The sequence below is a fragment of the Typopeltis vanoorti genome, chromosome 7 (assembly GCF_054136105.1).
Source record: "Typopeltis vanoorti isolate ZY-2024b chromosome 7, IOZ_Tvanoo_1.0, whole genome shotgun sequence".
In the NCBI taxonomy this organism is placed as follows: Eukaryota; Metazoa; Arthropoda; class Arachnida; order Uropygi; family Thelyphonidae; genus Typopeltis; species Typopeltis vanoorti.
In genome coordinates this window covers 119,699,328-119,712,533 of record NC_143555.1, presented here as the reverse complement: position 1 = coordinate 119,712,533, position 13,206 = coordinate 119,699,328, and the positions used below count along the sequence as shown (strand labels likewise).

The window sequence follows — 13,206 nt, the reverse complement described above, 5'->3', positions numbered from 1 at the left end:
AGTTGACACCTGCCTTGACATATTTTTTTAATACGAGTCTTGCACTTGGTCAAGTTCCTAAGGAGTGGAAGAAGAGCAAGATAGTGCCACTTCGTAAAGGAGGTGATCGAACTCAAGCATTAAACTATAGGTCTATCTATGTGTCAGGTGTTGTGGTTAAGTTGTTGGAGAAGCTTGTGAACTAGGATCCAGAGTTGGGTGGACAACAATGGTATAATCTTTTATGGACAGCATGGATTTGCTAAAGGGAGGTCATGTTTAGTAATCTACTTGCTTATTACAATAGAGTGACTGTTTCCTTGAACAGAGGAGAAGGATACACTGTAATATTCTTGGATTTTGCAAAAACTTTTGATAGAATCCCTCGTGATAAGTTGACATTGAAAGAGCAGGTGCGGTTGGATATTAGATTGGTGCATTGGATTGGAGACTGTCTATCTGATAGGTATCAACAAGTTGTGTATGGTGGTGCGATATCCAGGAAATGGAAAGTCACTAGTGGTGAGCCTCAGGGGTTTGTTTTAGGTCCATTACTATTTAACTTGTATATTAATGATATTGGCGAAGAATAAAATCTGAAATCTGAAATAAAGAATAGTGAAGATGTTGTGGCTTTGCAGGAAGACTTGAATAAATTGAGTGATTGGGCACAGAAATGGGGATGTGAGTTCAATGTTGCAAAATGTAAGGTTTTAAAATTTGGAAAACAAAGATGGGATGCAGAATTTATGCTTGATGAGAATATATTGTTGGAGGTAGAGGAAATAAGAGATCTTGGTGGTGATAGTATATAAGGATCTAAAATTTATGGGACTCATCGCCAAAATTGTGAAGACAACATAAAGGCTTCTGGGAATGATGCTGAAAGATACTGACGTGTAGAAGCAGGGAGATTCTTGTTCCATTGTATAAGGCTTTGATTAGGCCACACATGGACTATTGTACCCAGATTTGGTCACCGCGTTTTCAGAAGGATGAAGAGATGCTGGAAAGTGTCCAAAGGTGACTGACTAAGGTAGTCTCTGACCTCTGGAATGTTGAATATGAGGAAAGATTGAGAAGATGTAATTTGCAGAGTCTGGTGGAGAGGAGGAAGAGGGGGTAGATATGATAGAGAACTACAAGTTGGTAAGGGATTATTACAAGATCAGTGATGGAGAAGTTCTACAGAGAATAGTGGGAGATCAGGAGAGACCAGAGGTCATCCCTGAAAACTGTATAAAGAGGGTGTGAGTAAGGGAGTGAGAGGCATGTTTTTTTCATGCAGAGTTGTGAATGATTGGAATGCCTTGCCTGAGAGTGTGGTGTCTGTGATGAGTTTGAGTGTGTTTAAGGCTTGGTATGATGAGATGTGTGTGATAAAAGGACCTCCTACTTTTATCACACGCATCTTTACAACCTCAACCAAGAATCTCAGAGGGATCTGAGATTCTTGCTTGAGGTTGTACAAAAGAAAACACAGAGAGGAAAGATAGCGTGTGTGTGTATGGCCCAAGTATGATAGTGACATGCAGAGCAGAAGAGCAGTAATACAGAATAGGATAATAGACAAAATGTGTCAGAATACAGGATTGGAATATGTAGATACTTGGAGGCCATTTAAGGACAGAAGGGAACTGTATGCCAGAGACTGCTTGCATTTGAATGAGGAAGAACGAAGGCATCTGGAGTGATTGCTGTTTTCTGAACAAGTTGGTGTGCCAATGCAGGGAAACTAGAATTCCTAGGGTGAATGGTAGCAGGGGTGGCCTCTTGTGGGAATGGGTGCTTGGGGGGGGGGGGTGACATCAGGTAACACTGAGTCACGTGGGGTATGGTGTGGATAATGATAGGTATAGAAGCAGTGACATTTTTATGCTTTATACTAATGCCAGGAGGATTCGGAATAAAGGAGATGAATTGATGGCATTCATAGCATCAGCTTGGCCAAAGATTATTAGGATCTCTGGGATGTGGTTGATGGAAGTGATATAATAACACGAATACAAGTAGCAGGGTGCAGCATTTTTTGGCAGGATGGGAAGGGAAAAATGCGTTGTTAGAGTACTGCTTATGATAAGTGATGACTTATGCCCTTTAAAGAGTGGAGGCTTTGGAAGGCAGTAACACTAATGGTTTTGAAAGCATATAGTGTGAGGTAGATGTTGGCAAGAGAGGATATTTAGTGGAGTGTTGCTACAAGCCAAGGAGCACAGAGGATAGGGAGCAGGAGAAGTTTTGACATTTGAGCTTGGCAAGTGCCAGAAGAATGATTGTTATGGGACATTTTTACTACAGCAGTATAAGTTGGAAAGAGGTGAATGCTTGTAATAATAAGGGAATGGAATTTCTGGAATTCTTGAGGGACTATTGCATGTTTTAGGCAACATGTAACAGAGGGAAACAAGAGGATCAAGAGTTTTGGATTTGGTCATAGCATCAGAAGAGGTGATAATCATCTCTCCAACCAGCTGGAGAAAGTGACCATGTGGTTTTGACATGGAAGATGAATAGACATGCAGGAGTATCAAAGAAAAGAGAACATATGCGGAATTATAATGCAGGTGATTATAATAGTCTTAGATATCAACTTGGGGCAGTTCCATGGAGGGCAGAATTGGAAGGCCAGGATATCATTAGTGTTTGGGAAATTGTAAAGAATATTTGTTAGCAGCAATAGTAAGCTGTATTCCACGAGTGAATAAGCGGACACAATTTGGTGTAAAGTGGATGACAAACAATATCAAACAGGAACTGGAGTTGAAAAAGAGATTATGGAAGTGATATAAGTTGATGGGTGGAGCACAGATGCACAAAGAATATAGGATGCAGGCCAGGAGTGTGATTGGTATGGTTAGGAAGGCAAAACTCGAACATGAGAAGAGATTGGTACTAAGATCCAAATAAAATCCTAGGGAATTTTTTAGCTATGTGAGGAGGAGAAATGACTGTGCTTCCACAGTCATTTTTTTGCAGGATAAAAATGGGAATAGAGTGACTGATGCAGAGGACATAGTGGAGTTGTACAGTGAGCACTTTATTGGAGTATTTTATCCTGGTGAAGAAGGTTTTAATACTAGAGGGATAGAACAGGTTCAAGGTTTAGAGGTTCAAGAGGAGAGTGTGTTCCAAATACTGAGTACTCTGGATGTCAGTAAAGTTGCAGAACTGGATGGTATTTCACGACTCGTTTTGAGAGAATTTGCTAAAGAACTGAGCTCCATTGATCTGGCTTTTCAATAAAAGTCTGGCTGTGGGAAAGTACTAAATGAATGGAAGAAAGGTAAGATAGTGCTGTTATACATGGACAGTAGCATAGTGGAAGTGTCTAATTCTGTGCCAGTTTGTGTTTCATCAGTAGTTGTTAAAGTCTTGGAGAAATTAGTGAAGGAATATATACAGCATTGAACAGATGAGAGTGATGTTATCTGTGAGAATCAACATTACTTTGTTAAGGGGCACTCATGCTTTAGTAATGTAATTGCCTTTTATAATAAAGTGACAAGAGCAGTTGATGAGGAAAGGCATATACTGCCATTTTTTTGGATTTTGCAAAAGCATTTGATGGGGTGCTACATGATAAGCTGATATTTAAGTTGCTGCACATGGGTTTAAATGTCGGGTTAGTCAACTAGATTCAGGATTGGCTGTCTGATAGGTATCAGAGAGTTGTGTATGGTGGTGCAGTTTCAAGGAAGCAGAGGCTTACAAGTGAGGTCCTGCAGGGCTCAGTATTGGGACCTATATTGTTTAACCTTTATATCAATGACATTGTCAGTGGATTGCAAGGGATATTCAGATGTTTGCGAATGATGTGAAGCTGGGAATTGTTATCAGTAATAGTGCAGATGTGACAGCCCTGCAAGAGGATTTGAATAAACTTGAAATGGGGGTATTAGTTTAATGCAGCAAAATGTAAAGTCTTGAAGTTTGGGATCCATCAATGGGAGGCTACATACTCGATTGATGGAGCTGTTCTGGAGGAAGTAGAGGGGGGAGACAATAAATGAGGGGGGGTGATGGTTGATAGAAAACTGAAATTCAGGGAGCATATTTCAAAGGTGGTGAAAGTAACCCAGAGGATTTCTGCAATACTGAGAAAGATGCTGACCTGGAGAGATAAAAGGGTTATCTTTCTGTTGTATAAGACCGTGATCAGATCACACTTAGACTGTTGTGCTCAAATTTGGCCCCCAGGATTTGAAGGGGATAAATTAACTGTGGAAAGGGGGCAGAGGCAGATAATAAAGATGGTTTCAGGACTGTATAATGTTGGTTATGAGGATCGGCTGAGGGAATGTGTACTACAGAGTTTTGGTGAATTGAAGAAGGAGAGGTGATATGGGCAAGACTTTTAAACTGTTGCGCGGCAGTTTCAGGGTGGACATTGGGGAGTTCTTTTGCTTGGTGGAACAACAGGAAGGAGCGATGACAAGGGGCATCCCTGGAACTTACGAAAGGAAGCAGTGAGCACGAGGGTGAGAAGTTGTTTTTTCTTTGCGTGGAGGGTGGTTTAACCATGAAATGCATTTCCTGTGAGTGTGGTGAGAATAGTCAATGAGTTCAAGGAGTGGTATAATAGACTTTGTGTTTCCTAAGAAGAACTTTCCGCAATGAGTCTCTTTACTCCATGGAGGCCTGAATAATAATAATAATAATAATATCTGAAATTCTTAAATATTGAGTTATAAAAGTTTTACAGTGGCTGTGCTGGACTGCATGATTCTAAAGACAAGTTGGAGGGTCAAAATCCAGTTGATTGGAGTAGAGCCTTCACAGAATATGAGAAGTACAGAAAAATTTTGCTACTGAATGTCCCTGGTAAGATTTAAGTAAGGATACTTAAGAAAAGTGAAAGAAAAATTGTGAAAGGGAAGCTTAGAAAAGGGCAATCTAGGCATTGGGCAAATAGAGATTGTCATAATAAAAGAAAATCATGAGAATATAACAAGGATCTGTATCTCTGTTTTGAAGTCTTGTAAAGCCATGTAAAAAGAGAAAAGTAGTTCAAAATGCTACAATTTGTAACATAAATCACTACAATAAACACACATATTAACCACAGTGAAAATTATTTAATTGTAAATGTTATTCCTATTATTGTTTAAACTACTGTACTGATGATGTCCTAAGATACTTGGGATGAAATATTTACAATTAAATAATTTTCACTGTGGTTAATACGTATGTTTCTTGTAGTGATGAACTCACCACAGGTTTTGTTATATAAGAAAATTGTAGCATAAATGGGACATTCTTATTATTATTATTAACACCAGACCTCCTTGCAGTGAAAAGGCTCATCATGGGAGGCAAAAACTGTTACACACCATGCACATCAATCTGTGCCTTAAACTCATTCAATACACCTGCATTCACCACAGTGTCAGGCAATGCATTCCACTTACCAACCACTCATAATGCAAATAATCTACTCCTTATTCCCTTGCTCATAGTATCCTTATACAGCTACCAGGGAAGTCCCCCTTGTACTACTTCCTTCTCTCGTTCTCTGAAAAATTTCTTCCATATTAACCTGGTAACAATCATTTACCACCTTAAATATCTTCATCATACCCCTTCTCTTACTCCTATTCACAAGGCTTTGCAAAATGCATTTCCTCAGTCTGCCCTCATATTCCACATATGACCTTAGTCTTCTCTGGATCTATTCCAATATATTCAATTCATCAACATGAAAATCAAGAGAAAATCTTTGCACGAAAGTCCATCTGGTTCCATTATGGACCTAGAACCTCTTTATTTCTACAAGTTAAGGTCCTCTGCATTATTGCTATAATCTGAGGTGATGCCTTCACAACTTGTTTAATATGACCTCTGAACTTCAGATCCTTGTCTACTATCACTCCAAGGTCCACTTTTACTTATCTCCTCAACTTCCTCCAAAATTTCCCTACCAAGTGTACATTTTGCATTTTGTTGTTGCCTACCAAATTTCAGAAATTGCCACTTTGCAACATTGAATTGACAATTCCATACTGTTGACCACTCATAACAACCTATTTAAGTTCTCCTAAAGCCACAACATCAGCTTCATTCCTCATCACTCTTCCCAATTTTGTATCATGTGCAAACCAGTTATTCCAGGATCATTAATATACAAAATAAATAACAATGGTCTCCAAAACAGACCCCCCCCCCCCGTGGCACACCACTAGTGATTTTCTTCTTTTGAGATAGCTTCATCCCATAGAAAACTCACTACTTATCACATAGGTATCAGCAAATCACATTGGTATCACTCACTTATCTAACTCACTTGCCTGTTATTCAATCCCATCAGCTTCAGTTTAGTGAACAACTTGTACTGTGGCAATACCAAAAGCCTTTGTAAAATCTAAGTATACTACTATATATGCATCTCCCTTGTCCAGTACATTCTTCACCTTGTTAAAATATATAAGCAAGTTTGTAAAACATTACCTCTCTTTAACAAATCCATGCCAATAAGTGCAAAGAATACTACTGTTATCAAACCCCAATTTGTATCCTATCTCTCTCAGGAACCTCTCCAATACCTTAACTATAACTCCAGATATACAGATCAACCTATAATATGTTGACTTAGTGTTATCACCATCTTTGCAAAGGAACAATTTTTAATAAATAATAATAATTTGCTAATACAAGCCTCTTGTTAAACAAGTAGGCCAAAGCTAATGCTAACTCCTTGGAACATTCCTTTAAGACGTGATGATACATGATCAGTTCTGTTGCCTTATTGATAACTAGCTTAATTATCTCTTAATATACTTCTTCCTCAACCCCATTAAGTCTTCTATTATGTCATTCTCTACACTTGAGTTTCTGATGTTACACTGAGGATGAAACACCATGATGAACTGCTTACTGAATACCTCGACTATGTCTTCTGCAGTAGTTACCAAACTACTTTCATCCATTAACATCATCTTAATATAGTCATTCTTCTTTCTATTTGCCACATATTGAGAAATCTCACCAGGGTTTTACTTGGCCTAATTTGCTAATTTCTGCTCGTACTGCACTTTTGTTGTCCTTACGAACTAAGTCACTCTCCTGGCCTGCTCTTACTCTTCGTGAACTGATTATTACTATTATTATCTTGTGCTACCTCTGAAGTGCCTTCTTCTTCCAGATTTCATGTTTAATTCCCTTGTTTATCCATGTTACACTTTCATTATTCAGCCTTTTTACCTTTGGATTACATTTACACATTGATGCTGTTATGTATTTCTTGATCAGTTAACAAGCAGAATTTATTTCCGTACTGCTCAACTCCTCATTTCATGCTATAGCTCCAAGCTGTCTCCCAAGCTTGCCATAATCACTAGTCTTGTACTTCCACATATATCCTTTCCTAACAGAAATCTTCAAAACCACCATACAGTTGATCACTTCATGATCACTCTCATCAACTGGAGACAAATGTGAAACCTCACTCACAATTACATCCTTTCATGAAATCATCAGATCTAAAACGCTATCCTTGTACCTGCTTGAGATAATTGCCTTCAAGAACTTGAGAAATTCATTTTCCTTATTCCCAAATGAATGCTATCTCTTCATTTTAATATATTCCACCATAATTAAAATCACCCATGATCACTCTTCCTTTGTTCACTAATTCAAGTTGCTGATACATTTCTTCATCACCACTCTCCACATTCTCTGGTCTATAGCTGCATTCAACTAAATATCTCTTCTTATCAACCTCCACATCACACCCATATGGCCTCAAATCCATTGTCACTATTTCCCTCTCTTATGTCTACCATATGTTTATACAATTCCCCCTGCAATTATCAGCAGCACTCGCCCTCTCTTCTTGTCTGTTCTATCCTCACAAAAACACTCTACCCTTCCATTTCATTTCCTGTTAGGATATTATTATTACTACTATTATTATTATTATTATCACATAACACCTCCAGGGAGTCCAAAGACTCATCAAGGGAGGGCACCTACTCTACCAACTGCAACTACTTTCATCATATACACCAATGCCATCTACCCCTGACCACCACCACTAGTATTTTCAAAGACTATCACAAACATCGATCCCCACGGTGGGATTCGAACCCGCAGCCTTTTGGCTGGAGAGCGGATATGCTAACCACTAGGGCAGGATATCATCTTCATTCACTATGTTTCACTTATTTCAACACCTTTGGGGTGAATAAACTCAATCAGCACAACCATTTCATCTCCCTTATTTCTGATTCTCATGTCATTTAAATGAACACAGCCATTCACTTTTAGATCTATAACCAGTCCTACCCAAGCCACTTGTTCATTGTGATTTCCTCACCACATCTTACTCAATCACCTTTATCATCGCTCTCCACATACATCCATTCAGTCTTAACTACCCCACTCACAACCTGATGTACTCCATTTCTATGCTGATCATCCCCATGTACACATTCACTACTACTTCTGACTTCAAACTTTCCTATACTGCGTGAAAATTAATCTCTAGTGTCTTTCTGTCTACGTGGCTTCCCCCTGTTTCCCCTGCATTTCCGTTCTCTCTTCACTTCTCAGACTACTACTGTTCTCATTGGCAAGTCCTTCTGTCTCTTCTGTAACACCATCCTGATGTTTCAGCTCACCTCTTACTTCTGATCTCTTGCTTATATCATATACTCCACTTTTATCAAGCAACAGTTTCTCCAGTTCACCCACTTTAAAACCATTGAAATGCAATCTGTCACGTCTATATAATTCCATATAATTCCAGGAAATATTTAAACAGTTGAGTTTGGCAAGTGCAAGAAGAATTATTGTTATGGGAGATTTTAACTGCAGTAGTATAAATTGGGAAGAGGAAGATGCAAGTAGCAATAAGGGAATGGAATTCCTAGAATTTTTGAGGGACAAATGTCTTAGACAACATGTAATAGAGGGAACAAGAGGTTCAAGAGTTTTGGATTTGGTTATAGCATCAGAAGAGTTGATAATAACTGAGATGACATCTCTCCCACCAGTTGGAGAAAGTGACCATATGGTTTTGACTTGGAAAATGAATAGGCATGCAGGAGTATCAAAGAGACAGGAACGTATGTGGAATTATAAGGCAGGTGATTATAATAGTCTAAGACATCAACTTGCGGACGTTTCATGGAGGGAGGAATTGGAATGCTGGGATATCATTAGTGCGTGGGAAATTATGAAAGAATATTTGTTAGCAGCAATGGTAAGCTGTATTCCACGAGTGAAGAAGAGGACACAATTTGGAGTAAAGTGGATGACAAACAATATTAAAACAGGAATTGCACCCGAAAAAGAGGCTATGGAAGAGATATAAGGAGACAGGTGAGGAGAAGATGCATGAAGAGTATAAGACACAGGCCAGAAGAGTGATTAGTATTGTAAGGAAGATGAAACTGGAATATGAGAGGAGATTGGCCCTAAGATCCAAAGAAAATCCTAGGGAATTTTTTTTTAGCTATGTGGCCAGTAGGTGGAGAAATGACTGTGGAAGAATGACATTGTGGGATAAAGGTGGGAATAGAGTGACTGATGCAGAGGACATAGTGGAATTGTTCAATGAACACTTTATTTGAGTATTTCATCCTGGAGGTGTCAGTTTTAATGCTAGAGCGATAGGGCAGGTTCGAGGTTTAGAGCTACACGAGGAGAGCGTGTTTCAAATACTGAGTACTCTGGATGTCAGTAAAGCTGTGGGACTGGATGGTATTTTTCACAAGGAGTTTTGAGAGAATGTGCAGGAAAGGTGCCCATGGTATGGAAGGAAGGTAAGATAGCGCATTGCATAAGGGCGGTAGCAGACTGGATTGTCTGTACCGCCCTTATTGTCTAATTATAGGCCAGTTTGTGTGTCATCAGTAATTAGTAAGATCTTGGAGAAAGTAGTGAAGCACCATATACAGCATTGGGCAGATGAGGGTAATGTTATCTGTGAGAGTCAACATGGATTTGTGAAGGGGGCGCTCTTGTTTTAGCAATATGCTAGCCTTTTATTATAAAGCTACAAGAGCATTAGATGAGGGAAAGGCATATACTGCCATTTTCTTAGGCTTAGCGAAGGCATTTGATAGGGTGCAACATGATAAGCTGATATTTAAGTTGCAGCACATGGGTCTGGATGTCAGATTGGTCAACTAGATTCAGGATTGGCTGTCCGATAGATATCAGAGAGTTGTGTATGGTGGGGCAGTTTCATGGAAGCAGAGGCTTACAAGTGGGGTCCCACAGGGCTTAACCTTTATATCAATGACATTGTCAGTGGATTGCAAGGGATATTCAGTTGTTTGCGGATGATGTGAAGCTGAGAAGGATTATTAGTAATAGTGCAGATGGACGGCCCTGCAAGAGGATTTGAATAAGCTAGAAAGATGGGTAAATGAATGGGGTATCGGTTTAATGCAGCAAAATATAAGGTCTTGAGGTTTGGGAAACATCGATGGGACACTGCATATCATATGGGAGGAATTATACTGGAGGAAGTTTGGCAAGACAAGAGATCTGGGGTTGATGATTGATAGAAACCTGAAATTTAGGGGAGATATTGCAACGGTGTTGAAGGTAACACAGAGGATTGCTGCAATAATGAGATGGAAGTTGACCTACAGAGATAAAACAGTTAACATTGCATTGTATAAGACCCTGATCTGACCACACTTGGACTATTGTTCTCAGATTTGGTCCCCAGGATTTGAAGGGGAATAAATTAATTTTGGAAAGGATACAAAGGTGGATAACAAAGATGGTTTCAGGACTGTACAATGATAGGTATGAGGATCGGCTGAAGGAATGTGGACTGCAGAGTTTGGTGGATAGAAGAAGTAGAAGTGATATGATTGAGACTTTTGAACTGTTGAGACGTGGTTACAGGGTTGACACTGGGGAGAAGGAGTGATGATAAGAGGCCAACCTCTGGAAGTTACAAAAGGAAACTGTGAGCAAGAGGGTGAGGAGTGGTTTCTTTGCATGGAGGGTGGTTTAACTGTGGAATGCATTGTCTGATGGAGTGGTGAGAGCGAGAACAATCAATGAGTTTAAGGAGTGGTATGATAGACTTTGTATTTCTTAGGAAGGACCTCCTATGATGAGTCTTTTGACTCCATGAGGCCTGAATAATAATAATAATTTTTCCCCAAATGCATACCATACATGCAGAAACTGCACTCACTTCATCTTGCATAGCTCTTTCATTATACCATTCATGATTATGGCTCTCTGTATGAACTCATCATTGTCATACCATGGCAACGCACTGACAACCTTTCTCGTTATACTGTTTTCTTTCACTCTCCTCCATAATCTCCTGATATCCACCCTTACATTCTCCTTATGTCCACTTAAATCATTTGTTCTCAGAACCATCGCTAATTCTCTTTCTCATTTCCTTCTCATATTCAAAGCATGAATTATCTTGCTCATTCTCTCTTTGTTAGATATCAAATCTTATGAACACTCTTTAACCAATCCTCTAACAATGGAATCTCCATACACTTCTGTTTTTGAGTCATTTGTGACCTCATTTTCTATTTTTCCTTTCATTATATTATTTTGCACACTTTTATTTGTTATATTGTGCAGTACATAACCCATATTTGTGCTTTAAATTATCACTTAGATTTGTAGCAGTTAGTTCCTGTTTTGTCCTGTGAAGAACAAAATTGGAGTTTAATGTTAGTATGCTATTTCAATCTTTATTGTAACTTCATCACCTACATTACTTTCAGCTACTTCTTTCATGCTCTCATTTCTTGTGCACTATCATTCGCTACTTTTGTATTTAACAGAACACTTTTGCTATCTTTCTTTATATCGTAATATTCATCACTTCATTTTCCCACTTTCCATATGACTTGCATTTCTTTTCCTGGAACACGAAACATTTATAATAAGCTCTCTCTCCATTTTTGTTTTTATACCACTGGCTGTTCACTCTTGGCAATGAATAATAGAACACACTCTTTCTAAACGTTATCCATTATTAAATTTCTCTCTCTCTCTCACACACACAACATTACAGTCTAAAATAAGTAAGATATATCAAAAATAATTGCTAAAATTACTAATATTCATTCTAATAAAATACTTTTCTGAGAATGTATGCAACACAGCTTCTGCTCAGCACTACCAGATATGAAAATAGACAGAATAAGCAATAGGGGAAGCAAGTTGAATAAATTTATATGTAATGAAAAAAAATATATAACATAACAATTAACTAATAGTATACAAGATAGTGTTTAAACTGATTTTAACTTATGGATCTTAATTGTAGGTTTGAAGAAAAACAGTTCATCAAAGACTAGGGATTCACAGATATGAGAATTTTGAAAACAATTTAGAATTAAACAGATGGCATCAGATGCAGAATTATATTGAAAATGAAGATACTAGGAAGGAACTTGATATTGTTATCCTTCAGTAGTGTGTAAACTGAACTAATCTCAGGTGGTATGGTCACTTGCTATTAGTTCAACTGTCTGAAGCTGTCCTGTCCTGTACACTACTGAAGACTAACAATATCATGTTTTTTTTCCTAGTATCCTCATTTTCAATATATTGATTCTGCCATTGATGCCATCTGTTTGATCCTCAAATTTTTTTGAATTAGAAAGGAAGGTTATCAAAACAGATGTTTGATGTCAAGATGGCAGGAAGAAGACTAAAGAGGAATAACAAGATCTAGGTGGATATATGGAATGAGAAGTGCCTTAGAACATTGAAATATAAAATCTGATAATACTACAATCTTGACAGATAACAGATTACTTTTGGAAGAAAATTGCTTATAGGAAGTTAATACTTATGTAACTTTAATGTGGTAGTATCATGATACCCTGTATATATCCGAGGGTGCCATACCAGGCATTTGATGATGAAGTGGACTATAATGTAGCCGAAACTAGTAGTAGTAGATGTTTCAACTCAATAAAATAATTATTCAACATACATTCTCTATGTGGAATGTATAGTTGTTTAAACATTCAACAAATAATAGTAATTATCTAATTGTATTGTTTGTCTGTATTAATAAAATGAGAGTATTTTTTATGAACAGCTAATAATGATTTTCTTGTTTTTAGCAAGCTTTGAAAGCTGAAGTATGTGATAAGTATGGACTTCCACCTCCACCCAAACATAACATAAAGAAAATTGTCTGTCCTTTTCCAGATGGAGAAACAGTTTATGATTTCAAATTTGTGAAGCGAGTATGTCTGTTCAATGATTTTCACTTACTTT

The 13,206-nt window shown here is 38.1% G+C and overlaps 1 protein-coding gene across 1 annotated transcript in view; it reads left to right on the top strand.

Moving 5' to 3' along the window:
- Dhc36C (Dynein heavy chain at 36C) overlaps positions 1-13,206 on the top strand; it is a 1,350,914-nt gene that overhangs the window by 407,322 nt on the left and 930,386 nt on the right. The window contains 1 exon segment of the mRNA XM_090395101.1: positions 13,050-13,175. Coding sequence (XP_090251227.1) covers positions 13,050-13,175 — 126 coding nt within the window.